This window comes from Ascidia mentula, chromosome 9 (assembly GCF_947561715.1).
Source record: "Ascidia mentula chromosome 9, kaAscMent1.1, whole genome shotgun sequence".
NCBI classification, from domain to species: domain Eukaryota; kingdom Metazoa; phylum Chordata; class Ascidiacea; order Phlebobranchia; family Ascidiidae; genus Ascidia; species Ascidia mentula.
The window spans coordinates 6,766,782-6,792,233 of record NC_138574.1 but is presented as its reverse complement, the minus strand read 5'-3'; the positions used below and the strand labels follow the sequence as shown (position 1 = coordinate 6,792,233).

The 25,452-nt window shown below is 42.7% G+C and overlaps 3 protein-coding genes, 1 long non-coding RNA gene and 1 pseudogene across 4 annotated transcripts; 2 read left to right on the top strand and 3 right to left on the bottom strand.

The window, feature by feature from the left end:
• Positions 1–9,723: 9,723 nt before the first annotated feature.
• On the bottom strand, positions 9,724–10,722 carry LOC145914475 (uncharacterized). Its single transcript, XM_083002301.1, has one exon. It carries the CDS (start codon positions 10,720–10,722, stop codon positions 9,724–9,726), a length of 999 nt encoding a protein of 332 aa, XP_082858427.1.
• A 101-nt stretch (positions 10,723–10,823) lies between these two features.
• On the bottom strand, positions 10,824–15,623 carry LOC145914474 (uncharacterized). Its single transcript, XM_083002300.1, has one exon. The coding sequence runs from the start codon at positions 15,621–15,623 to the stop codon at positions 10,824–10,826; it is 4,800 nt and encodes a 1,599-aa protein (XP_082858426.1).
• An 803-nt stretch (positions 15,624–16,426) lies between these two features.
• LOC145914473 (uncharacterized) lies at positions 16,427–19,705 on the bottom strand. Its single transcript, XM_083002299.1, has one exon. It carries the CDS (start codon positions 19,703–19,705, stop codon positions 16,427–16,429), a length of 3,279 nt encoding a protein of 1,092 aa, XP_082858425.1.
• Positions 19,706–20,613: 908 nt separating this feature from the next.
• Positions 20,614–21,061, top strand: LOC145914715 (uncharacterized). Its single transcript, XR_014403389.1, has 3 exons — positions 20,614–20,732; positions 20,796–20,859; positions 20,924–21,061. It is a non-coding gene; the product is annotated as an uncharacterized LOC145914715 (long non-coding RNA).
• A 201-nt stretch (positions 21,062–21,262) lies between these two features.
• LOC145914471 (uncharacterized) lies at positions 21,263–24,619 on the top strand (annotated as a pseudogene).
• The last annotated feature ends 833 nt before the right edge of the window (positions 24,620–25,452 follow it).

Here is a 25,452-nt window from a genome sequence, read left to right as displayed (position 1 = left end):
ACTGGAGTACCAGCGTTTTCCACTGTATAATAAAGCTTGTACTAAAAAAAAATATTTTTTATCGAAAAGTCATATACTGCAAAATGGACAAGTGCTGAAATCGCATCGTTACATACGTTGTGCAACCGCAAACTCAGTACTGGAGTATCAGCGTTTTCCACTGTATAATAAAGCTTGTACTGAAAAAAAATATTTTTTATCGAAAAGTCATATACTGCAAAATGGACATGTGCTGAAATCGCATGGTTACATACGTTGTGCAACCGCAAACTCAGTACTGGAGTATCAGCGTTTTCCACTGTATAGTAAAGCTTGTACTGAAAAAAAATATTTTTTATCGAAAAGTCATATACTGCAAAATGGACAAGTGCTGAAAGCGCATAGTTACATACGTTGTGCAACCGCAAACTCAGTACTGGAGTATCAGCGTTTTCCACTGGATAATAAAGCTTGTACTGAAAAAAAATATTTTTTATCGAAAAGTCATATACTGCAAAATGGACATGTGCTGAAATCGCATGGTTACATACGTTGTGCAACCGCAAACTCAGTACTGGAGTATCAGCGTTTTCCACTGAATAATAAAGCTTGTACTGAAAAAAAATATTTTTTATCGAAAAGTCATATACTGCAAAATGGACAAGTGCTGAAAGCGCATAGTTACATACGTTGTGCAACCGCAAACTCAGTACTGGAGTATCAGCGTTTTCCACTGTATAATAAAGCTTGTAATGAAAAAAAATATTTTTTATCGAAAAGTCATATACTGCAAAATGGACAAGTGCTCAAATCGCACAGTTACATACGTTGTGCAACCGCAAAAGCAATACTGGATTATCAGCGTTTTCCACTGTATAATAAAGCTTGTACTGAAAAAAAATATTTTTTATCGAAAAGTCATATACTGCAAAATGGACAAGTGCTGAAATCGCACAGTAACATACGTTGTGCAACCGCAAACTCAGTACTGGAGTATCAGCGTTTTCCACTGTATAATAAAGCTTGTACTGAAAAAAAAATTTTTTTATCGAAAAGTCATATACTGCAAAATGGACAAGTGCTGAAATCGCACAGTAACATACGTTGTGCAACCGCAAACTCAGTACTAGAGTATCAGCGTTTTCCACTGTATAATAAAGCTTGTACTGAAAAAAAATATTTTTTATCGAAAAGTCATATACTGCAAAATGGACAAGTGCTGAAAGCGCATAGTTACATACGTTGTGCAACCGCAAACTCAGTACTGGAGTATCAGCGTTTTCCACTGTATAATAAACCTTGTAATGAAAAAAAATATTTTTTATCGAAAAGTCATATACTGCAAAATGGACAAGTGCTGAAAGCGCATAGTTACATACGTTGTGCAACCGCAAACGCAATACTGGAGTACCAGCGTTTTCCACTGTATAATAAAGCTTGTAATGAAAAAAAATATTTTTTATCGAAAAGTCATATTATACAGTGGAAAACGCTGGTACTCCACTATTGCTTTTGCGGTTGCACAGCGTATGTAACTATGCCATTTCAGCACTTATCCATTTTGCAGTATATCACTTTTCGATAAAAAATATTTTTTTTCAGTACAAGCTTTATTATACGGTGGAAAACGCTGGTACTCCGGTATTGCTTTTGCGGTTGCACAACGTATGTAACTATGCGATTTCAGCACTTGTCCATTTTGCAGTATAAGACTTTTCGATAAAAAATATTTTTTTTCAGTGCAAGCTTATTATTATACAGTGGAAAACGCTGGTACTCCACAATTGCTTTTGCGGTTGCACAGCGTATGTAACTATGCCATTTCAGCACTTTTCCATTATGCAGTACATCACTTTTCGATAAAAAATATTTTTTTTCAGTACAAGCTTTATTATACAGTGGAAAACGCTGGTACTCCAGTATTGGTTTTGCGGTTGCACAACGTATGTAACTAAGCGATTTCAGCACTTGTCCATTTTGCAGTATATGACTTTTCGATAAAAAATATTTTTTTTTCAGTACAAGCTTTATTATACAGTGGAAAACGCTGGTACTCCAGTATTTTAGTTTTGTAACATGCGCAATACTTACTGATTGTCTTTTCTTTGTTTCTTGTTATTTTTGTACTTCTTTGTTTATTGTTAATGCAGAATGATTGTTGATTATATATTCCTTGCCTCGTCAATGCCATTGCGTACAACCGCCTAAATTTTTTGCAACTTCGAAACAACCCAGGGGCGGTTTCAAATAACCAATTGAGGTTTCTACCGTCCCTTCATCTAATCCCAACTGGATCATTTATTGTGTTTTACTGTTCGCATTTCATTGCTTCGGATTATGATGTAAACAAACTGAATTGAATTGAATTGCTTTTGCGGTTGCACAGCGTATGTAACTATGCGATTTTAGCACTTGTCCATTTTGCAGTATATGACTTGTCGATCAAAAATATCTTTTTACAACACAAGCTTTATTATACAGTGAAAGACGCTGGTACTCCAGCATTGCTTTTGCGGTTGCACAACGTATGTAACTATGCGATTTCAGCACTTGTCTATTTTGGAGTATATGACTTTTCGATAAAAAAAAAATTTTTTACAACACAAGCTTTAATATACAGTGGAAAACGCTGGTACTCCAGTATTGCTTTTGCGGTTGCACAACGTATGTATTTATGCGATTTCAGCACTTATCCATTTTGCAGTATATGACTTTTCGATCAAAAATATTTTTTTTCAGTACAAGCTTTATTATACAGTGGAAAACGCTGGTACTCCAGTATTGCTTTTGCGGTTGCACAACGTATGTAACTATGCGATTTCAGCACTTGTCCATTTTGCAGTATATGACTTTTCGTGAAAAAATATTTTTTTTCAGTGCAAGCTTTATTATACAGTGGAAAACGCTGGTACTCCACTATTGCTTTTGCGGTTGCACAGCGTATGTAACTATGCCATTTCAGCACTTATCCATTATGCAGTACATCACTTTTCAATAAAAAATATTTTTTTTCAGTACAAGCTTTATGATACAGTGGAAAACGCTGGTACTCCAGTATTTTAGTTTTGTAACATGCGCAATACTTACTGATTGTCTTTTCTTTGTTTCTTGTTAATTTTGTACTTCTTTGTTTATTGTTAATGCAGAATGATTGTTGATTATATATTCCTTGCCTCGTCAATGCCATTGCGTACAACCGCCTAAATTTTTTGCAACTTCGAAACAACCCAGGGGCGGTTTCAAATAACCAATTGAGGTTTCTACCGTCCCTTCATCTAATCCCAACTGGATCATTTATTGTGTTTTACTGTTCGCATTTCATTGCTTCGGATTATGATGTAAATAAACTGAATTGAATTGAATTGCTTTTGCGGTTGCACAGCGTATGTAACTATGCGATTTTAGCCCTTGTCCATTTTGCAGTATATGACTTGTCGATCAAAAATATGTTTTTACAACACAAGCTTTATTATACAGTGAAAGACGCTGGTACTCCAGCATTGCTTTTGCGGTTGCACAACGTATGTAACTATGCGATTTCAGCACTTGTCTATTTTGCAGTATATGACTTTTCGATAAAAAAAAAAATTTTTACAACACAAGCTTTAATATACAGTGGAAAACGCTGGTACTCCAGTATTGCTTTTGCGGTTGCACAACGTATGTATTTATGCGATTTCAGCACTTATCCATTTTGCAGTATATGACTTTTCGATAAAAAATATTTTTTTTCAGTACAAGCTTTATTATACAGTGGAAAACGCTGGTACTCCAGTATTGCTTTTGCGGTTGCACAACGTATGTAACTATGCGATTTCAGCACTTGTCCATTTTGCAGTATATGACTTTTCGACAAAAAATATTTTTTTTCAGCACATACTTTATTATACGGTGGAAAACGCTGGTACTCCGGTATTGCTTTTGCGGTTGCACAACGTATGTAACTATGCGATTTCAGCACTTGTCCATTTTGCAGTATATGACTTTTCGTGAAAAAATATTTTTTTTCAGTGCAAACTTTATTATACAGTGGAAAACGCTGGTACTCCACTATTGCTTTTGCGGTTGCACAGCGTATGTAACTATGCCATTTCAGCACTTATCCATTATGCAGTACATCACTTTTCAATAAAAAATATTTTTTTTCAGTACAAGCTTTATGATACAGTGGAAAACGCTGGTACTCCAGTATTTTGGTTTTGTAACATGCGCAATACTTACTGATTGTCTTTTCTTTGTTTCTTGTTATTTTTGTACTTCTTTGTTTATTGTTAATGCAGAATGATTGTTGATTATATATTCCTTGCCTCGTCAATGCCATTGCGTACAACCGCCTAAATTTTTTGCAACTTCGAAACAACCCAGGGGCGGTTTCAAACAACCAATTGAGGTTTCTACCGTCCCTTCATCTAATCCCAACTGGATCATTTATTGTGTTTTACTGTTCGCATTTCATTGCTTCGGATTATGATGTAAATAAACTGAATTGAATTGAATTGCTTTTGCGGTTGCACAGCGTATGTAACTATGCGATTTTAGCACTTGTCCATTTTGCAGTATATGACTTGTCGATCAAAAATATGTTTTTACAACACAAGCTTTATTATACAGTGAAAGACGCTGGTACTCCAGCATTGCTTTTGCGGTTGCACAACGTATGTAACTATGCGATTTCAGCACTTGTCTATTTTGCAGTATATGACTTTTCGATAAAAAAAAAATTTTTTACAACACAAGCTTTAATATACAGTGGAAAACGCTGGTACTCCAGTATTGCTTTTGCAGTTGCACAACGTATGTATTTATGCGATTTCAGCACTTATCCATTTTGCAGTATATGACTTTTCGATAAAAAATATTTTTTTTCAGTACAAGCTTTATTATACAGTGGAAAACGCTGGTACTCCAGTATTGCTTTTGCGGTTGCACAACGTATGTAACCATGCGATTTCAGCACTTGTCCATTTTGCAGTATATGACTTTTCGATAAAAAATATTTTTTTTCAGCACATACTTTATTATACGGTGGAAAACGCTGGTACTCCGGTATTGCTTTTGCGGTTGCACAACGTATGTAACTATGCGATTTCAGCACTTGTCCATTTTGCAGTATAAGACTTTTCGATAAAAAATATTTTTTTTCAGTGCAAGCTTATTATTATACAGTGGAAAACGCTGGTACTCCACAATTGCTTTTGCGGTTGCACAGCGTATGTAACTATGCCAGTTCAGCACTTTTCCATTTTGCAGTATATGACTTTTCGATAAAAAATATTTTTTTTCAGTACAAGCTTTATTATACAGTGGAAAACGCTGGTACTCCACTATTGCTTTTGCGGTTGCACAGCGTATGTAACTATGCCATTTCAGCACTTATCCATTATGCAGTACATCACTTTTCGATAAAAAATATTTTTTTTCAGTACAAGCTTTATGATACAGTGGAAAACCCTGGTACTCCAGTATTGGTTTTGCGGTTGCACAACGCATGTAACTATGCGATTTCAGCACTTGTCCATTTTGCAGTATATGACTTTTCGATACAAAATATTTTTTTTCAGTACAAGCTTTATTATACAGTGGAAAACGCTGGTACTCCACTATTGCTTTTGCGGTTGCACAACGTATGTAACTATGCGATTTTCGCACTTGTCCATTTTGCAGTATATGACATTTCGTGAAAAAAATATTTTTTTTTTCAGGACAAGCTTTATTATACAGTGAAAGACGCTGGTACTCCAGTATTGCTTTTGCGGTTGCACAACGTATGTAACTATGCAATTACAGCACTTGCCCATTTTGCTGTATATGACTTTTCGACAAAAAATATTTTTTTTCAGTACACGCTTTATTATACAGTGGAAAACGCTGGTACTCCAGTATTGCTTTTGCGGTTGCACAACATATGTAACTATGCAATTTCAGCACTTGTCCATTTTGCACTACATCACTTTTCGATAAGAAATATTTTGTTTCAGTACAAGCTTTATTATACAGTGGAAAACGCTGGTACTCCACTATTGCTTTTGCGGTTGCACAGCGTATGTAACTATGCAATTTCAGAACTTGTCCATTATGCAGTACATCACTTTTCGATGAAAAATATTTTTTTTCAGTACAAGCTTTATTACACAGTGGAAAACGCTGGTACTCCAGTGTTGCTTTTGCGGTTGCACAACGTATGTAACTATGCGATTTCAGCACTTGTCCATTTTGCACTACATGACTTTTCGATAAAAAATGTTTTTTTTCAGTACAAGCTTTATTATACAGTGGAAAATGCTGGTACTCCAGTATTGCTTTTGCGGTTGCACAACGTATGTATTTATGCGATTTCAGCACTTGTCCATTTTGCAGTATATGACTTTTCGATAAAAAATTTTTTTTTTCAGTACAAGCTTTATTATACGGTGGAAAACGCTGGTACTCCACTATTGCTTTTGCGGTTGCACAAAGTATGTAACTATGCGATTTCAGCACATGTCCATTTTGCAGTATATGACTTTTCGATAAAAAATATTTTTTTTCAGTACAAGCTTTATTATACAGTGGAAACGCTGGTACTCCAGTACTGAGTTTGCGGTTGCACAACGTATGTAACTATGCGATTTCAGCACTTGTCCATTTTGCAGTATATCACTTTTCGATAAAAAATATTTTTTTTCAGTACAAGCTTTATTATACGGTGGAAAATGCTGGTACTCCGGTATTGCTTTTGCGGTTGCACAACGTATGTAACTATGCGATTTCAGCACTTGTCCATTTTGCAGTATATGACTTTTCGTGAAAAAATATTTTTTTTCAGTGCAAGCTTTATTATACAGTGGAAAACGCTGGTACTCCACAATTGCTTTTGCGGTTGCACAGCGTATGTAACTATGCCATTTCAGCACTTATCCATTATGCAGTACATCACTTTTCGATAAAAAATATTTTTTTTCAGTACAAGCTTTATTATGCAGTGGAAAACGCTGGTACTCCAGTATTGCTTTTGCGGTTGCACAACGTATGTAACTATGCGATTTCAGCACTTGTCCATTTTGCAGTATATGACTTTTCGATAAAAAATATTTTTTTTCAGTACAAGCTTTATTATACAGTGGAAAACGCTGGTACTCCAATATTGCTTTTGCGGTTGCACAGCGTATGTAACTATGCGATTTTAGCACTTGTCCATTTTGCAGTATATGACTTTTCGATCAAAAACATTTTTTTACAACACAAGCTTTATTATACAGTGGATAACGCTGGTACTCCAGTACTGAGTTTGCGGTTGCACAACGTATGTAACTATGCGATTTCAGCACTTGTCCATTTTGCAGTATATCACTTTTCGATAAAAAATATTTTTTTTCAGTACAAGCTTTATTATACGGTGGAAAATGCTGGTACTCCACAATTGCTTTTGCGGTTGCACAGCGTATGTAACTATGCCATTTCAGCACTTATCCATTATGCAGTACATCACTTTTCGATAAAAAATATTTTTTTTCAGTACAAGCTTTATTATGCAGTGGAAAACGCTGGTACTCCAGTATTGCTTTTGCGGTTGCACAACGTATGTAACTATGCGATTTCAGCACTTGTCCATTTTGCAGTATATGACTTTTCGATAAAAAATATTTTTTTTCAGTACAAGCTTTATTATGCAGTGGAAAACGCTGGTACTCCAGTATTGCTTTTGCGGTTGCACAACGTATGTAACTATGCGATTTCAGCACTTGTCCATTTTGCAGTATATGACTTTTCGATAAAAAATATTTTTTTTCAGTACAAGCTTTATTATACAGTGGAAACGCTGGTACTCCAGTACTGAGTTTGCGGTTGCACAACGTATGTAACTATGCGATTTCAGCACTTGTCCATTTTGCAGTATATCACTTTTCGATAAAAAATATTTTTTTTCAGTACAAGCTTTATTATACGGTGGAAAATGCTGGTACTCCGGTATTGCTTTTGCGGTTGCACAACGTATGTAACTATGCGATTTCAGCACTTGTCCATTTTGCAGTATATGACTTTTCGTGAAAAAATATTTTTTTTCAGTGCAAGCTTTATTATACAGTGGAAAACGCTGGTACTCCACAATTGCTTTTGCGGTTGCACAGCGTATGTAACTATGCCATTTCAGCACTTATCCATTATGCAGTACATCACTTTTCGATAAAAAATATTTTTTTTCAGTACAAGCTTTATTATGCAGTGGAAAACGCTGGTACTCCAGTATTGCTTTTGCGGTTGCACAACGTATGTAACTATGCGATTTCAGCACTTGTCCATTTTGCAGTATATGACTTTTCGATAAAAAATATTTTTTTTCAGTACAAGCTTTATTATACAGTGGAAAACGCTGGTACTCCAGTATTGCTTTTGCGGTTGCACAGCGTATGTAACTATGCGATTTTAGCACTTGTCCATTTTGCAGTATATGACTTTTCGATCAAAAACATTTTTTTACAACACAAGCTTTATTATACAGTGAAAGACGCTGGTACTCCAGCATTGCTTTTGCGGATGCACAACGTATGTAACTGTGCGATTTCAGCACTTGTCCATTTTGCAGTACATCACTTTTCGATAAAAAATATTTTTTTTCAGTACAAGCTTTATTATACAGTGGAAAACGCTGGAACTCCAGTATTGCTTTTGCGGTTGCACAACGTATGTAACTATGCGATTTCAGCACTTGTCCATTTTGCAGTATATGACTTTTCGATAAAAAATATTTTTTTTCAGTACAAGCTTTATTATACAGTGGAAAACGCTGGTACTCCAGTATTGCTTTTGCGGTTGCACAACGTATGTAACTATGCAATTTCAGCACTTGTCCATTTTGCACTACATCACTTTTCGATAAGAAATATTTTTTTTCAGTACAAGCTTTATTATACAGTGGAAAACGCTGGTACTCCACTATTGCTTTTGCGGTTGCACAACATATGTAACTATGCAATTTCAGCACTTGTCCATTTTGCACTACATCACTTTTCGACAAGAAATATTTTTTTTCAGTACAAGCTTTATTATACAGTGGAAAACGCTGGTACTCCAGTATTGCTTTTGCGGTTGCACAACGTATGTAACTATGCGATTTCAGCACTTGTCCATTTTGCACTACATCACTTTTCGATAAGAAATATTTTTTTTCAGTACAAGCTTTATTATACAGTGGAAAACGCTGCTACACCACTATTGCTTTTGCGGTTGCACAGTGTAACACGACCAGCTAGCCTTGTCACAGGGGTTTGACCGCACCGTCAGGAAAGAACAGTATTCTTTTATTCTGCGGCACAGTTAACAAACTGTGACACGTTCACTAAACAAACAAACACATATTAGCGAACAGTCACATGCAACATGACAGACAACATTTAACTCACCAATACAAGATGCACAAGGACCGACTTCGAATAGCATTCGGTTGCACCAGGTAAAGTTACGTTAGGCAGTCACTAATTAAGTTATCAACTTAAGTCAATTCACTGCAATTCAAATAGATATTTAACCACCAAAACAGTTTAATGCACGCGGACAAGTTCAACACGTGGCAAACATTAAGACTGCTGGCACTAGCCTTGCATCATACAGTTGGTAGGGGCATTATGACGTTTCTATTGTTGTGAAATTTTCTCACATGGAAAGTTACGCGCACAGAAATCTTACACTCCCCCCCAAAATTGATAAGTCGCAGCGACGTTCAATTTTTACAACACAATTTCGACGCGCGTTTGTATCAATCGTTTATCAGTGTTTCTCAGCGACCATTGTCGCCGGGTCATCATGTGGTAGGTGATCGTCTCCTCTCCCATCAATTGGTACGACCACACACAGCTTGTGAATGGGTCTTCGCACAATCGTTCCTCTCGATCGAATTCGAACACTGCGGACCACACCGAAGTCATCAGGATTGGTTGATTCAACGCGACCGATCGACCAAGAACGTCTGGGGGCAGCATCATCAACCAGAAGGACAACATCACCGACCTGGACATTTCTCTTCTCATGATGCCACTTCTGGCGAGCGATGATTGTACGCAAGTATTCCCGAGACCATCGTCTCCAAAATTGATCTGCAATACATTGGACCTTGCGCCAACCCCGGCGCGCGTAGCAGTCACGATCACTTGTGACGGTTGGAGGCATCCCACCGGACGGATTTATCCTTAGCAAGTGATTAGGTGTCAATGGTGCTTCACCAACGTCATCAAGTGTGACCGGAGTCAGGGGTCGCGAGTTGATAATTGATTCCGCTTCAAGCAGAAACGTTTGCAGTTGATCATCGTTGAGGACTCGTTCGTTCGTCAGCAAGGAGAGGACGCGTCGAACAGACCGAATCATCCTTTCCCAGGCACCTCCCATGTGACTTGCACCAGGTGGGTTAAAGTGCCACTGAACTTCTTTCTTTTTGAAGAACTCCTCTATTTGGTTCTGGTTCCATTCACGTACGGCGTCACGAAGAACACGCGCAGCACCCACAAAATTCGTGCCGTTATCGGAATAAATTTGCAGCACTTCGCCGCGACGAGCAATAAATCTGCGAAATGCATTTATAAAGGCATCGGTGCTTAGGTCATGTGCCACCTCGAGATGAATTGCTCTTGTAGTTAGGCATGTAAAGAGACAACCCCATCTCTTAACTTCGCAGCGCCTTTGCTTGACGACTAGAGGTCCGAAATAATCGACTCCTGTAAATGCAAAGGGAAATTCATTCATTTGCAGGCGAGCTGGCGGTAAATTGGACATAATTTGCCCTTCAGGCTTTGCGTTGCGACGCCGGCATACCAAACATGCGCGGAGAACACGTCGCACCGCCACTGCACCTTTAACGATCCAATAGCGTTGGTTCATCTGGGACAGAATGTATTTACGCCAGAATGTCCACACTCTGCATGGAAATGGGAAATTAGCAACTCAGTCAGGTACGAGTTGTGAGGCAAAATGGCAGGATGTCGGGCCTCAAAAGGAATAGGCGCCTTTTCCAAACGACCGCCAACCCTAAGCATTCCATCAATCATCACAGGATCCATACGAAAAACTGCCGATGACTTGCTTGGTTTCTTCAAGTTTCCATCTGGGGTAATTGCTATCATCCATTGTGAGAAATGACCTCGTTGAACATATTTCACCAACTCGGCTTCAGCCGTCCGTAGCTCATCAACTATCAGGGCCGAGGAGTCAAATCTCGCGGTTCTCGCACTTCGCAGAATTGCCTTCAAACGCAAAAACCATGCAGCGGCACGTTTAAGTTGATACAACGAAGAAAATTTCGTTATTAAAACATCTGTGGGAGGACATTTCTCTACCACAGTAAACACACCACAAGGTTTCTTATCAAATACATTAACCTCAACCGGATCTGTAGCAGCGTCACCAAACATATTTGGCCAGCAGTCGGGCGTCTTCTTGAGAAACGATGGTCCGTCAAACCACAATTCACTCCTCACCAGGGCATCGGCTGAGACTCCCCTCGAAGCCAAATCAGCAGGGTTTTCCGTCGTCGGAACATGTTTCCAGTTCTTCACGCAGGTATTCTTCTCGATCATTGCCAAACGACGAGAGACAAACAACGGAAATCTTCGTTTATCATTTTTAATGCTTTGCAGCACCACAGACGAATCCGTCCAAAATATAGAGGGACGCAGGTCCAAACACATTTCATTTCTGACAATCAGTTCCACGTCCACAGCCAGAACAGCAGCCATCAATTCCAACCGTGGAATAGAATATTCACCCTGGGGTGTTAGGCGACATTTACTCATAACCAAGGTACAGGTCACTTCGCTTTCTTTATTCGTTGATCGGAGGTAGCACACAGCTCCGTAGGCTTCTTTGGATGCGTCAGCAAACACATGAAGTTGACTTCTTATCACATTGGCGCTGACACCAAATCCAAATGATCGTGGAATGCGCCTTTCCTGCAGGCTGTGTAAGCAGACTAACCACTTCTCCCATTTTCGTAAGTCCTTAGCAGGCATCTCTTCGTCCCATTCAATTTCTTGCTTGCACAAGCTCCTATAAATGAGCCGGGCTCGCAACACGACGGGGGTAACAAAACCCAATGGGTCGAATAGAGAATTCATAGTTGACAAGAGGCCTCGGCGAGTGCGCGGCTTCATTGGCAACGAAACAGCAAACAGAAATGCGTCAGCATGAACATTCCACTGTATACCAAGCACACGCTCTTGTAATTCAGCATCCAGTGGGCGCACCTGCAAAGCCATTGATAATTCATTTTCCGGTAAGCGATCAAGAATCTCCTTGCAGTTTGACAACCACTTGGTCAAGCGAAATCCACCCTTCTCAAGCAAGGAGCGCAGACCATCGACAAGCTGCAATCCAGTTTCAACGTCTGTCACCGATGTGAGGCAGTCATCGACGTAAAAATTACGTTCAACCGTAGAGGCAACAATGGGTTCAAATTCACTCCCAAAATCACTAGCGGTTTGACGTAAACAAAAGGTTGCGCAGCTTGGAGACGAAGTTGCCCCGAAGAGATGTACATTCATTCTGTGGGGCACAGGCTCACGTGACAGGTTCCCACCGGGCCACCAAAGGAAACGCAAACTGTCACGATCACGAGGGGAAACTCTCACTTGGTAAAACATGGCCTCAATGTCAGCTACCAAGGCAATTGGCGACTTGCGGAAACGCAACAAGACGCCAAGTAGACTGTTGACAAGATCAGGACCTTGCATCAACGTTTGGTTCAAAGACAGTCCACGGTATTGAGCTGCGCAATCATACACAACACGCAACTTACCAGGTTTGTGAGGGTTCACAACACCATGATGAGGTATGTACCACGTCCGATGTTTGGTAATCAGTTCCTCCTCCGGTACTTCTTCGGCAAATCCTTTGTCGATTGTTGCTTGCATTTGCTCAGCGTACTTCTGATGCATTTTCTCGTCGTTGCTCAATCGACGTTTCAGCGATTCCAATCTTTTGTTGGCCATCTTCAGATTGTTAGGCAAAACTTGGTGATCATGTCTCCACGGCAGTGGCAATTCATAATGTCCATCAATGTATTGAACGGAGTCCTTCATCAATTGGTACGTCCTCCGATCTTCCCTGGAGAAAGGACTTCCAAACAATTCGTCTTCTTCTTTGGGGATCAGTTCACTCTCGTCGCTTAGAAACATGGTATGGGCGGTGTCCATGACGCAAGTAAAGTTGGCATCTGCAGCAGATTTGCGGACAGCCTCGAGCGATCGACCTAGTAAAGACCATCCAAGAGGCGTCTTCACAGCATCTGGGCATTCGTCGTTTCCAGGACGACTGCACTGTACACGATGTGCCACAGGTACATTAGCACCAATCAACAATGTGACAGTTCCACCAGCAATGGAAGACAGTTGTAGACTCCTTATTGATGGGTGCATCTTCCGAGTTTTCCAGGTGGGAGACTTGTTCGGTTTCACAGGTATTTGTTCAACAACCACTACTTCTGGCAAGTTTATTTGCTCACCTCCATCAAGTGGTTCGACTGACACGGAAATTGCGATTGTGTCCAGTTTTTGCGGTGTCGTCATTGTGTTCAACAAAATTTGTTTGGGTCGTCCAGACGCACCTAATTTGTCTACCAACTTACGTTCACAAAACGTTGTGGTTGAACCCTGATCCAGAAAAGCGTACGTGGCAATGGAAGTGGTCCCATGGCGAACAACGACAGGTACAACATTCAGGTACACACTAGACGCGTTGACACTTGCACTGTACTCGCGACTTCGGATCGTAGCACAAGCAGGATTGTCATTCTTTACCCTTTCGGATACAGTAGGAGGGGCTGGGTAATGCAGCAATTTGTGGTGCGATTTACCATCGCATCCGTTGACAAAACAACTTTGACTGGAATCACAGTCACTAGCACGGTGGCCAGCCTTTAAACACTTAAAACACAAACCCATTGAACGCACGAACCTGCGTCGATCATTCCACGACATTTTCCTAAACTGGACACATGCGTCAAGAGAATGGCTCCCGTTGCACAACAAACACTTCATTTGCACATGTGTTTTGTCCTTAATTTTCGGCGCAGAAGTCGCCACAGTGCCGTGCGCAATTGCCTTCGGCCGGCGGCTTCCTTTGTTGTCTTCCTTCGATGAATATAGCGCCTTACCAAAAATCGAGTTTGCAACCTTGCTTTTTAGTGCTACAAACTCTGTAAGAGTCGCAAAGGTAGCTCGTTTTTCAGTGTCATGCTCAATCTGTGCGGACATCGAAACCCAGTCCTTTCGCATGCTAAACGGGAGTTTCCTAATAACAGCCAACATGACATCCATGGAATCAACACTAGAAGCATGTCTTATCTCACCATGTAGTGCCGTACAGCATTTGTCCAACAGCACAGATAATTTCATAAGACCATCGGGGTCGTTGTCCTTGACAACAGGAGCTGACATCAGCTGTTCTTCGCATCTTTGTGCGATAATGTGAGGTTGGCCATATTCGTTATACAAGGTTTGCCAGGCCAGCCTGTACCCTTCGGCTGGATCTTTCGCGTTAAAGCGTTCAATTTTTTCCCGAATATGAGGCTTACAGTGCTGTACCAAATACAACAGCCGCATCTCATCATTGTGGGCCTTCTTAGCAATGTAGGTATCAAACTGTCGTACGAATAGCCAGTAATTTAGTGAATCACCATCAAATTTGGTTACTTCAGGACTCGGCAAGTTCACATGGTATGCGTCCTGATACGTCTTTGGTAGTGGCGAGATATTTTGGGGACTAGGGCAACATCTATTTGCGTCTGCACGAGGGATTTCACCAAACGCACCAGTCCTATGCTTCTCGATGCGTGGTGCGGGCACGTTCACGGGCGCTTCCACGTGTTGCGCATTTGACCTAATTTGTGGACACGAGCCCCGTACAGCATTTGACGGCAACTGTGAGCTCGTATGTTGAAAAACATTTGACAGTAATCGTGGGCGAGGGATAGAAATTGAACTACCTTTTGTAACAGACGCCAGGCTTGAATTACCGATAGACTCTTCCTCCCATGCCTCCACTTCAGCTTCAGCGAGTTGCAAATCGTGGCGCATTTGCGCAGCGTGCTTCTCCGCTTCTTCGCTGATGCGCCGGGCTTCATTCTCCGCCTCACGTCGAATTCGTTCCGCCTCTAGCTCGGCCGTACGACGTGCACGATCTGCTTCCAGCTCGGCCGTATGACGTGCACGATCTGCTTCCAGCTCTGCCGCACGACGTAGTCTATCTGCTTCTTCTGAGGCCCTTCGTACATTTTCGGCTTCTTGAGCACTTGCGAATTTCGCAAGCTTTAGTTTCACCTTACTGCGTCGAATTTCACTTCGTATAGAACTCGAGGTTGAATTTCTACTCGAGTGAACAGACAACGCGTCGGCTGGTGACAATGGTAGGGGAACGGATCTAGGCTGCGGATCATGCAGCTTCGATATCCACGTTGCGACCCTTTTATCAAATTCACGCGAGATTATCTCAGGTAGTTTATCACTATCCGACATATTTGAGTGAAGTTCAATTAGCTTATCAAAGTTTGCATTTACTTGGGGCAGGAACTCACGTAGCGCTGAAAGATCTTGCGGCTTTTTCATAAGACTCTCTGCGCAAGCGTAGCTATCTTGTAGAGCCTTTAAAGCCTCTACTATTTCGTTTTCTTGATCTTCCGTCATACGGTTTACTTGAGATGCAATTTCACGGCAATGTCCGTGGTGACCAAATCAATCGTCGATCCTTCGCTTGTTGACGATTCCTAGTTTGTTAACGATGTAACACGACCAGCTAGCCTTGTCACAGGGGTTTGACCGCACCGTCAGGAAAGAACAGTATTCTTTTATTCTGCGGCACAGTTAACAAACTGTGACACGTTCACTAAACAAACAAACACATATTAGCGAACAGTCACATGCAACATGACAGACAACATTTAACTCACCAATACAAGATGCACAAGGACCGACTTCGAATAGCATTCGGTTGCACCAGGTAAAGTTACGTTAGGCAGTCACTAATTAAGTTATCAACTTAAGTCAATTCACTGCAATTCAAATAGATATTTAACCACCAAAACAGTTTAATGCACGCGGACAAGTTCAACACGTGGCAAACATTAAGACTGCTGGCACTAGCCTTGCATCATACAGTTGGTAGGGGCATTATGACGTTTCTATTGTTGTGAAATTTTCTCACATGGAAAGTTACGCGCACAGAAATCTTACACACAGTGTTACATCTTGTTTGCCAGTAATTGCCGATTTCTATCAATGCGCATTTTTCTCTACACTAATGTGTGTTGCAATATCATACGGTCTGTGACGCAATAATAAGAGACCAGGTTTTAAGTGACAACGCAACGTGGTTTCGTCCTTTTTGTGTCCGACAACTGTGCAGCACAGTGCTACGTCATTTCATTCTTGCAAAAGTTTTTTTGTGTTGCGAGCGAGCATTTTCTGGTGAGTCTATTTGTACATATGTGTCAGTCATCGACGTAAAAATTACGTTCAACCGTAGAGGCAACAATGGGTTCAAATTCACTCCCAAAATCACTAGCGGTTTGACGTAAACAAAAGGTTGCGCAGCTTGGAGACGAAGTTGCCCCGAAGAGATGTACATTCATTCTGTGGGGCACAGGCTCACGTGACAGGTTCCCACCGGGCCACCAAAGGAAACGCAAACTGTCACGATCACGAGGGGAAACTCTCACTTGGTAAAACATGGCCTCAATGTCAGCTACCAAGGCAATTGGCGACTTGCGGAAACGCAACAAGACGCCAAGTAGACTGTTGACAAGATCAGGACCTTGCATCAACGTTTGGTTCAAAGACAGTCCACGGTATTGAGCTGCGCAATCATACACAACACGCAACTTACCAGGTTTGTGAGGGTTCACAACACCATGATGAGGTATGTACCACGTCCGATGTTTGGTAATCAGTTCCTCCTCCGGTACTTCTTCGGCAAATCCTTTGTCGATTGTTGCTTGCATTTGCTCAGCGTACTTCTGATGCATTTTCTCGTCGTTGCTCAATCGACGTTTCAGCGATTCCAATCTTTTGTTGGCCATCTTCAGATTGTTAGGCAAAACTTGGTGATCATGTCTCCACGGCAGTGGCAATTCATAATGTCCATCAATGTATTGAACGGAGTCCTTCATCAATTGGTACGTCCTCCGATCTTCCCTGGAGAAAGGACTTCCAAACAATTCGTCTTCTTCTTTGGGGATCAGTTCACTCTCGTCGCTTAGAAACATGGTATGGGCGGTGTCCATGACGCAAGTAAAGTTGGCATCTGCAGCAGATTTGCGGACAGCCTCGAGCGATCGACCTAGTAAAGACCATCCAAGAGGCGTCTTCACAGCATCTGGGCATTCGTCGTTTCCAGGACGACTGCACTGTACACGATGTGCCACAGGTACATTAGCACCAATCAACAATGTGACAGTTCCACCAGCAATGGAAGACAGTTGTAGACTCCTTATTGATGGGTGCATCTTCCGAGTTTTCCAGGTGGGAGACTTGTTCGGTTTCACAGGTATTTGTTCAACAACCACTACTTCTGGCAAGTTTATTTGCTCACCTCCATCAAGTGGTTCGACTGACACGGAAATTGCGATTGTGTCCAGTTTTTGCGGTGTCGTCATTGTGTTCAACAAAATTTGTTTGGGTCGTCCAGACGCACCTAATTTGTCTACCAACTTACGTTCACAAAACGTTGTGGTTGAACCCTGATCCAGAAAAGCGTACGTGGCAATGGAAGTGGTCCCATGGCGAACAACGACAGGTACAACATTCAGGTACACACTAGACGCGTTGACACTTGCACTGTACTCGCGACTTCGGATCGTAGCACAAGCAGGATTGTCATTCTTTACCCTTTCGGATACAGTAGGAGGGGCTGGGTAATGCAGCAATTTGTGGTGCGATTTACCATCGCATCCGTTGACAAAACAACTTTGACTGGAATCACAGTCACTAGCACGGTGGCCAGCCTTTAAACACTTAAAACACAAACCCATTGAACGCACGAACCTGCGTCGATCATTCCACGACATTTTCCTAAACTGGACACATGCGTCAAGAGAATGGCTCCCGTTGCACAACAAACACTTCATTTGCACATGTGTTTTGTCCTTAATTTTCGGCGCAGAAGTCGCCACAGTGCCGTGCGCAATTGCCTTCGGCCGGCGGCTTCCTTTGTTGTCTTCCTTCGATGAATATAGCGCCTTACCAAAAATCGAGTTTGCAACCTTGCTTTTTAGTGCTACAAACTCTGTAAGAGTCGCAAAGGTAGCTCGTTTTTCAGTGTCATGCTCAATCTGTGCGGACATCGAAACCCAGTCCTTTCGCATGCTAAACGGGAGTTTCCTAATAACAGCCAACATGACATCCATGGAATCAACACTAGAAGCATGTCTTATCTCACCATGTAGTGCCGTACAGCATTTGTCCAACAGCACAGATAATTTCATAAGACCATCGGGGTCGTTGTCCTTGACAACAGGAGCTGACATCAGCTGTTCTTCGCATCTTTGTGCGATAATGTGAGGTTGGCCATATTCGTTATACAAGGTTTGCCAGGCCAGCCTGTACCCTTCGGCTGGATCTTTCGCGTTAAAGCGTTCAATTTTTTCCCGAATATGAGGCTTACAGTGCTGTACCAAATACAACAGCCGCATCTCATCATTGTGGGCCTTCTTAGCAATGTAGGTATCAAACTGTCGTACGAATAGCCAGTAATTTAGTGAATCACCATCAAATTTGGTTACTTCAGGACTCGGCAAGTTCACATGGTATGCGTCCTGATACGTCTTTGGTAGTGGCGAGATATTTTGGGGACTAGGGCAACATCTATTTGCGTCTGCACGAGGGATTTCACCAAACGCACCAGTCCTATGCTTCTCGATGCGTGGTGCGGGCACGTTCACGGGCGCTTCCACGTGTTGCGCATTTGACCTAATTTGTGGACACGAGCCCCGTACAGCATTTGACGGCAACTGTGAGCTCGTATGTTGAAAAACATTTGACAGTAATCGTGGGCGAGGGATAGAAATTGAACTACCTTTTGTAACAGACGCCAGGCTTGAATTACCGATAGACTCTTCCTCCCATGCCTCCACTTCAGCTTCAGCGAGTTGCAAATCGTGGCGCATTTGCGCAGCGTGCTTCTCCGCTTCTTCGCTGATGCGCCGGGCTTCATTCTCCGCCTCACGTCGAATTCGTTCCGCCTCTAGCTCGGCCGTACGACGTGCACGATCTGCTTCCAGCTCGGCCGTATGACGTGCACGATCTGCTTCCAGCTCTGCCGCACGACGTAGTCTATCTGCTTCTTCTGAGGCCCTTCGTACATTTTCGGCTTCTTGAGCACTTGCGAATTTCGCAAGCTTTAGTTTCACCTTACTGCGTCGAATTTCACTTCGTATAGAACTCGAGGTTGAATTTCTACTCGAGTGAACAGACAACGCGTCGGCTGGTGACAATGGTAGGGGAACGGATCTAGGCTGCGGATCATGCAGCTTCGATATCCACGTTGCGACCCTTTTATCAAATTCACGCGAGATTATCTCAGGTAGTTTATCACTATCCGACATATTTGAGTGAAGTTCAATTAGCTTATCAAAGTTTGCATTTACTTGGGGCAGGAACTCACGTAGCGCTGAAAGATCTTGCGGCTTTTTCATAAGACTCTCTGCGCAAGCGTAGCTATCTTGTAGAGCCTTTAAAGCCTCTACTATTTCGTTTTCTTGATCTTCCGTCATACGGTTTACTTGAGATGCAATTTCACGGCAATGTCCGTGGTGACCAAATCAATCGTCGATCCTTCGCTTGTTGACGATTCCTAGTTTGTTAACGATGTAACACGACCAGCTAGCCTTGTCACAGGGGTTTGACCGCACCGTCAGGAAAGAACAGTATTCTTTTATTCTGCGGCACAGTTAACAAACTGTGACACGTTCACTAAACAAACAAACACATATTAGCGAACAGTCACATGCAACATGACAGACAACATTTAACTCACCAATACAAGATGCACAAGGACCGACTTCGAATAGCATTCGGTTGCACCAGGTAAAGTTACGTTAGGCAGTCACTAATTAAGTTATCAACTTAAGTCAATTCACTGCAATTCAAATAGATATTTAACCACCAAAACAGTTTAATGCACGCGGACAAGTTCAACACGTGGCAAACATTAAGACTGCTGGCACTAGCCTTGCATCATACAGTTGGTAGGGGCATTATGACGTTTCTATTGTTGTGAAATTTTCTCACATGGAAAGTTACGCGCACAGAAATCTTACACACAGTGTTACATCTTGTTTGCCAGTAATTGCCGATTTCTATCAATGCGCATTTTTCTCTACACTAATGTGTGTTGCAATATCATACGGTCTGTGACGCAATAATAAGAGACCAGGTTTTAAGTGACAACGCAACGTGGTTTCGTCCTTTTTGTGTCCGACAACTGTGCAGCACAGTGCTACGTCATTTCATTCTTGCAAAAGGTTTTTTGTGTTGCGAGCGAGCATTTTCTGGTGAGTCTATTTGTACATATGTGTGAAACGACTGAAGTACCGAATGACCGAAATGTGTAAATTGTAATTTTGGCTAATTTAACTGCGATGACTTAGAAGTCAGTTCGCTGAACAGTATAGCTGCCCTTGTTAAAGTGATTAAGTTTACACACGGTGTTGACGCTGTCTTTGTACTCGCAGTGTCTCTCTTGCATTTGTACACACGTGAAGCGTGTGGTATTCAATCTTCTGTCGCCCAAAGTTATCGGTAAGCATTGTGTGTGTTACGTCATAGTGGCGCATTGTAGTTTATGCTGCCTGTTTCGTTTAGGTGTGCGACAGTAACTGCTTCGACCGTCTTTGTGGTCCAGAGTTTCCCGGTTCCCAAATAGTTGGTGAGCCTTATGCTGTAATTATCTACGTGAAGTGTATTTGTTTGACACATTGCCTTCTGTGTAGAAACCGTGTTCCAAGGGTGTGCTACGTGTCTTTCGTCTCCTCCAGACGTCTGTAACGTCTACATTTCAAATACATTCCATCTTGCGTACGAGTGCGTACTGCACATTTGATAACAAAATAACATCAACTGAGTGAGCGAGCGAGTTTGAGGCCCATTAAAGACACGCGTTTCAACTGCGGGAATTCCGCCTCGTGTGACGTTCCGCGCCAAGAACCGGGGCGCGTTCAACGGACGTTACATGAAAGTTTCAACTGTTTGTTGAAAGCAAGTTTCAACTGTTTGTTGAAAGCAAGTTTAACTATTTGGTAAAGGCAACCTTGCCAAGTTCGCCTTTCAATATGGCAGAACCAAGCGTTTCTCCACCGACACTTCCTGATGCTGTCGTTGATCGTCTTCGACGACTGAGTGGACAATACATCGTCGCTGAGTGTCTGATGAAGGATCACCGCAACTTGCAAGTGCTTGAGACTGTCTTGGTTACTTTAGAACAGCTTTTTATTGATGCGATGGACGCCTACAAGGCATATCCCGAGCTTGCCGATGATCTTGCAAGCGTAAAGAAAAACAAAACTGAATTTGACGACCGAGTTGCCCACTGGGTTTGTGAGGCAAACTCGCATTCTTGTCGTGATTTATCTGGGCATGTAACCAGCCCTGGTGGAAGCGGTGACGGTAGTCTGAAAGACAACAAATCGTCCTGCGGACGAAGTATGCGCTCTAGTTCTTCGGCAAGTAGTAGAGCCCGAGTTAAAGTAACAACACAGCTCGCGCGTCTTGCTGTTCAACAGACCGCTTAAAGACAGAAGCTGGCGCGACAACACGCCGAAGAAGAACAGCGCCGAAAGGATGACTTGGAAATGTTGGGGCTGCAACATCGACTGCAGGCCGCCGAGGTGGAAGAGAAGGTTTGGGACGAGATGTCGGGAAACACGGAATACGTGACGGTGAGAGGTTCTGGGGAATCATCCGTATCCTCCACAGAGAAGCCGCTCGAGGATCAGCGTCGCGTCCTGTTTACGTCACCTCCCGTCACGTCGCAGCGAAGCCCTTCGGATCGGCGGTATGTGTTTGACTATGTAGCCCCGGCTGGGTCCTTGTCTAATTCTATGCCTGTAAAGAAACCCTCATGTGAAGGACAAGGTTCTTCTGATCTACCAAATGTAAATGCTACTTCCGCATCTGCTAAGCTAACAAGTGCACATGGTAGTGAAATCGTATCGCTTGTAAAGCACATTAACAGACCCAAGCCTGAAGTAATTGTATTTGACGGCAATCCAATGAACTATTGGCGGTTCGTTCGCAATTTTGATTCTCGTATCGATGACGATGGAGCCAAATTGTCGTATTTGATCCAGCATTGTGAAGGCAAGGCCCGTAAACTGATTGAGCACTGCTATAGACTGAAGGAAAACGGTTACCGACAAGCGAGAGAGTTGCTATTTCAACAATATGGCAAGTCCCATATAATTGCTCATGCCTGTGTAAGGTGCGTTGTGAACGGTCAAGAGTTACGACCAAATGACGCTGCTGGTTTAAGCGAATTGGCGCAGTCGCTGCGCGATTGTTTACTTACACTTTCAGACATTGACGAGCATTCCGAGATGAATAACTACCCTACGCTGATTGCGGTGGCAAATCGTTTACCATTCAAGATGCAGGAGAGCTGGAAACGGCATGTTGAGAAAATAGTCAGGACGACCGGCCGTGAACCCCAATTCGAACACCTGGTCGAATTCGTAGAAACGGAGGACCGGATTGCGAATTCGCTCTTTAGTCGTATGTTGGACGAGCATCGCAACGAAGCCAAGAAAGCTAAAGGTAAAGGTGGTCATGTAAAGGCTTCTAGTCACGTTGTTGTAAAGGAAGAAGAGTCTAAGCCCAAGGCCCGTGCTGGGCCTTCCAACGTTCCAGTAGTCCCTCTGTGTCCGTGCTGTTCGGGAAGGCACAGCCTTACAAAGTGCGAGGAATTTAAGTCCCGGTCGTTCCATGATCGCTTGCGCGTTACCCGACGCCGCAGACTGTGTGACAACTGTTTTCGATTTGGACATTTTGCTACAAAGTGCAACAGCCCCAAAGCGTGCACAGTGAAGGACTGCAACGAAGCTCATCACACCTTGTTGCATCCACCGGAGAAGAGAGAAGACGAATCCTCCCCTGTCATGGGAACGGCACCGGAACGGACTGTCTGTTCGGTTGTGTCGGCAAGTGAAAAGGACTGTCATGCTTCTTCTGGTCGCCAGAATGTCAATCTGATGATGGTTCCCGTCAAGATCAGTGCTAACAGAAGGTGCGTAAACACGTACGCTCTTTTGGATACTGGTTCTGGTGTCACTTTGCGTGACAAAAGGTTAACTGAAAGACTTGGGCTGAAAGGTGAACCGAGCAACGTGACGCTAAAAAGGGTCAACGGAGACAGTCGCAGGCGCGAGGGCAAGAGGGTCGGCTTGACCGTTGCTTCGCTTGATGGTGCTGCAACTGTGGAACTCCCGGAAGTGTTTGCCGTTGATTGTTTGCCTATTTCCGCCAACAAGTTTCCGACAAAGATAGAATTGAACGGACTGCCTCATATCAAGGATTTGTCATTCCCGCGTGTTGACTGCAGTGAAGCTTTGCTGCTGATTGGTTTGGATGTGCCAGAAGCCTTTATCGTGCAAGAAGTACGGAAGGGAAAACCGAAGCAGCCTATTGCATTAAGGGTTCCACTTGGATGGGCCTTAGCAGGACCTGTCTGCAAGAAATCAAACGATTGGTTTGCAGCAAACTTTACCCAAGTTGCCGATGATTCGCTACAGGATAAGCTAGAGCGAATGTGGAAGACCGACTTTCAGGATACCAACTGCACAGAAACGCCTATGTCCCGTGAAGACCGGTATGTTTTAGATAAAATGAAGAACGGTGTGAAATTCCAGCAGGGACATTATGAGTTGCCTTTGCCGTGGCGTCCGAATGCGCAGCCGCTGCGCAACAACAGGGACATGGCACTAAACCGTCTGAGATCTTTGGAACGCCGCCTGATGCGTGATGGCTTTCTGCGGGACGCTTACATCAAGACGGTCCAGGGTTACATAGCTAAAGGCTATGCAGAGGAGATTCCTAATGAGAAACAGACCAAAGACGTTGTGTGGTATCTGCCACATCATCCTGTCACAAATCCGCACAAGCCAGGAAAGGTGCGGGTGGTTTTTGACTGCGCCGCCAAGTATCGCGGGCAGTCGCTGAATGAAGCTCTCCTTCAGGGCCCGGACATGACCAACTCGTTGGTTGGTGTCCTTTCAAGATTTCGGATGGGACAGGTGGCTCTCGTGGCCGACGTGGAAGCCATGTTCCATCAGATACGTGTACAACCGACTGATTGCGACGCACTTCGATTCCTGTGGTGGCCCGGAGGCGATATGTCGAAGAAGCCCACGGCACACCGGATGCTGGTTCACCTGTTCGGGGCAGCTTCCTCCCCCTCATGTGCGAGCTTTTGCCTGAAGCAGGCTGCTGATGATTTACGAAACAAGTTTCCAAGTGAGGTCGTCGAGACCATAAAGAAGAATTTCTACGTCGACGACTGTCTGAAGTCTGTATCAACTGAAGCAGACGCTATAAATCTTGTCCAGAGTATTTGCACACTTCTTAATAGGAAGGGTGTAACGCCTACTTCAGTGCTCCTGGTGGGCACAGACGTCCACTCTGGTGCTTCTACGTAGATTCAAAAACGCGCCTGCCAGGTCCCAACTACAGGCTTCTTCCCACTAATATCCAACAAAATTCCAACAGTTTATTGTATTAACAAAGCCCTTGTTGGCTTCAATTAGCGAGATGTACTTCACGGGATTAGGCGGACGGTTTTCTAAATGAAATATTGGGCCATAAGTACAATAGAAAAATGCCGGTTTCAAAGATAAAACATTCTTACCGAAACGTTTTGACCAGGACTTTAAACAGTTATTTTTCAACGAGCATTCAAGTCGAACTGCAAGTAACAAACAAAGTACACTTTAAACCAGGTTTGACAATTCAAGACAATGGTTATTGACATAAACACACATGCAAATAAAACAACACTTACCGAAAACAACTGGGTCACTAATTACTGTGAGACTTGATGTTCACAGCAATAAAAACAGGTTACTTAACTTGTTAAGAATAATTAACTTAAATTTCCTGCAAAACAAATGACACAAGATTCGTAGACCCACGAAACTAACTACAGTTGTCAGCAAACTTGCCGAACACGAGGGGAGAATTTCTCCACGTGGAGGCGCTATTTATACAGAAATTTACCAGTTGGGGAGACAGTAGATTTACGATGTAACATCCTCCCCCACAAATGTACGGCTCAGAAGAGTACATTTCCAATTCACAAACAAAAATAACATCGTAAATCACACAAGTTACGGAGACGAAAAATTTGCCAATTTCAATTGGCTAGTTGCAGCAAAGTCTGTATGAATAAACATGCGTGGGTGTTAGCTCAACAGCATAGCGTTCATTTCTTCATGTCTTCCTTCAATTTAGAGCACCACGCTCAATACTAGTA

Coding starts and splice junctions, on each gene's coding strand:
- LOC145914475 (XM_083002301.1), bottom strand. CDS start 10,722: ATGTCCAATTTACCGCCAGCTCGCCTGCAAATGAATGAATTTCCCTTT.
- LOC145914474 (XM_083002300.1), bottom strand. CDS start 15,623: ATGACGGAAGATCAAGAAAACGAAATAGTAGAGGCTTTAAAGGCTCTA.
- LOC145914473 (XM_083002299.1), bottom strand. CDS start 19,705: ATGACGGAAGATCAAGAAAACGAAATAGTAGAGGCTTTAAAGGCTCTA.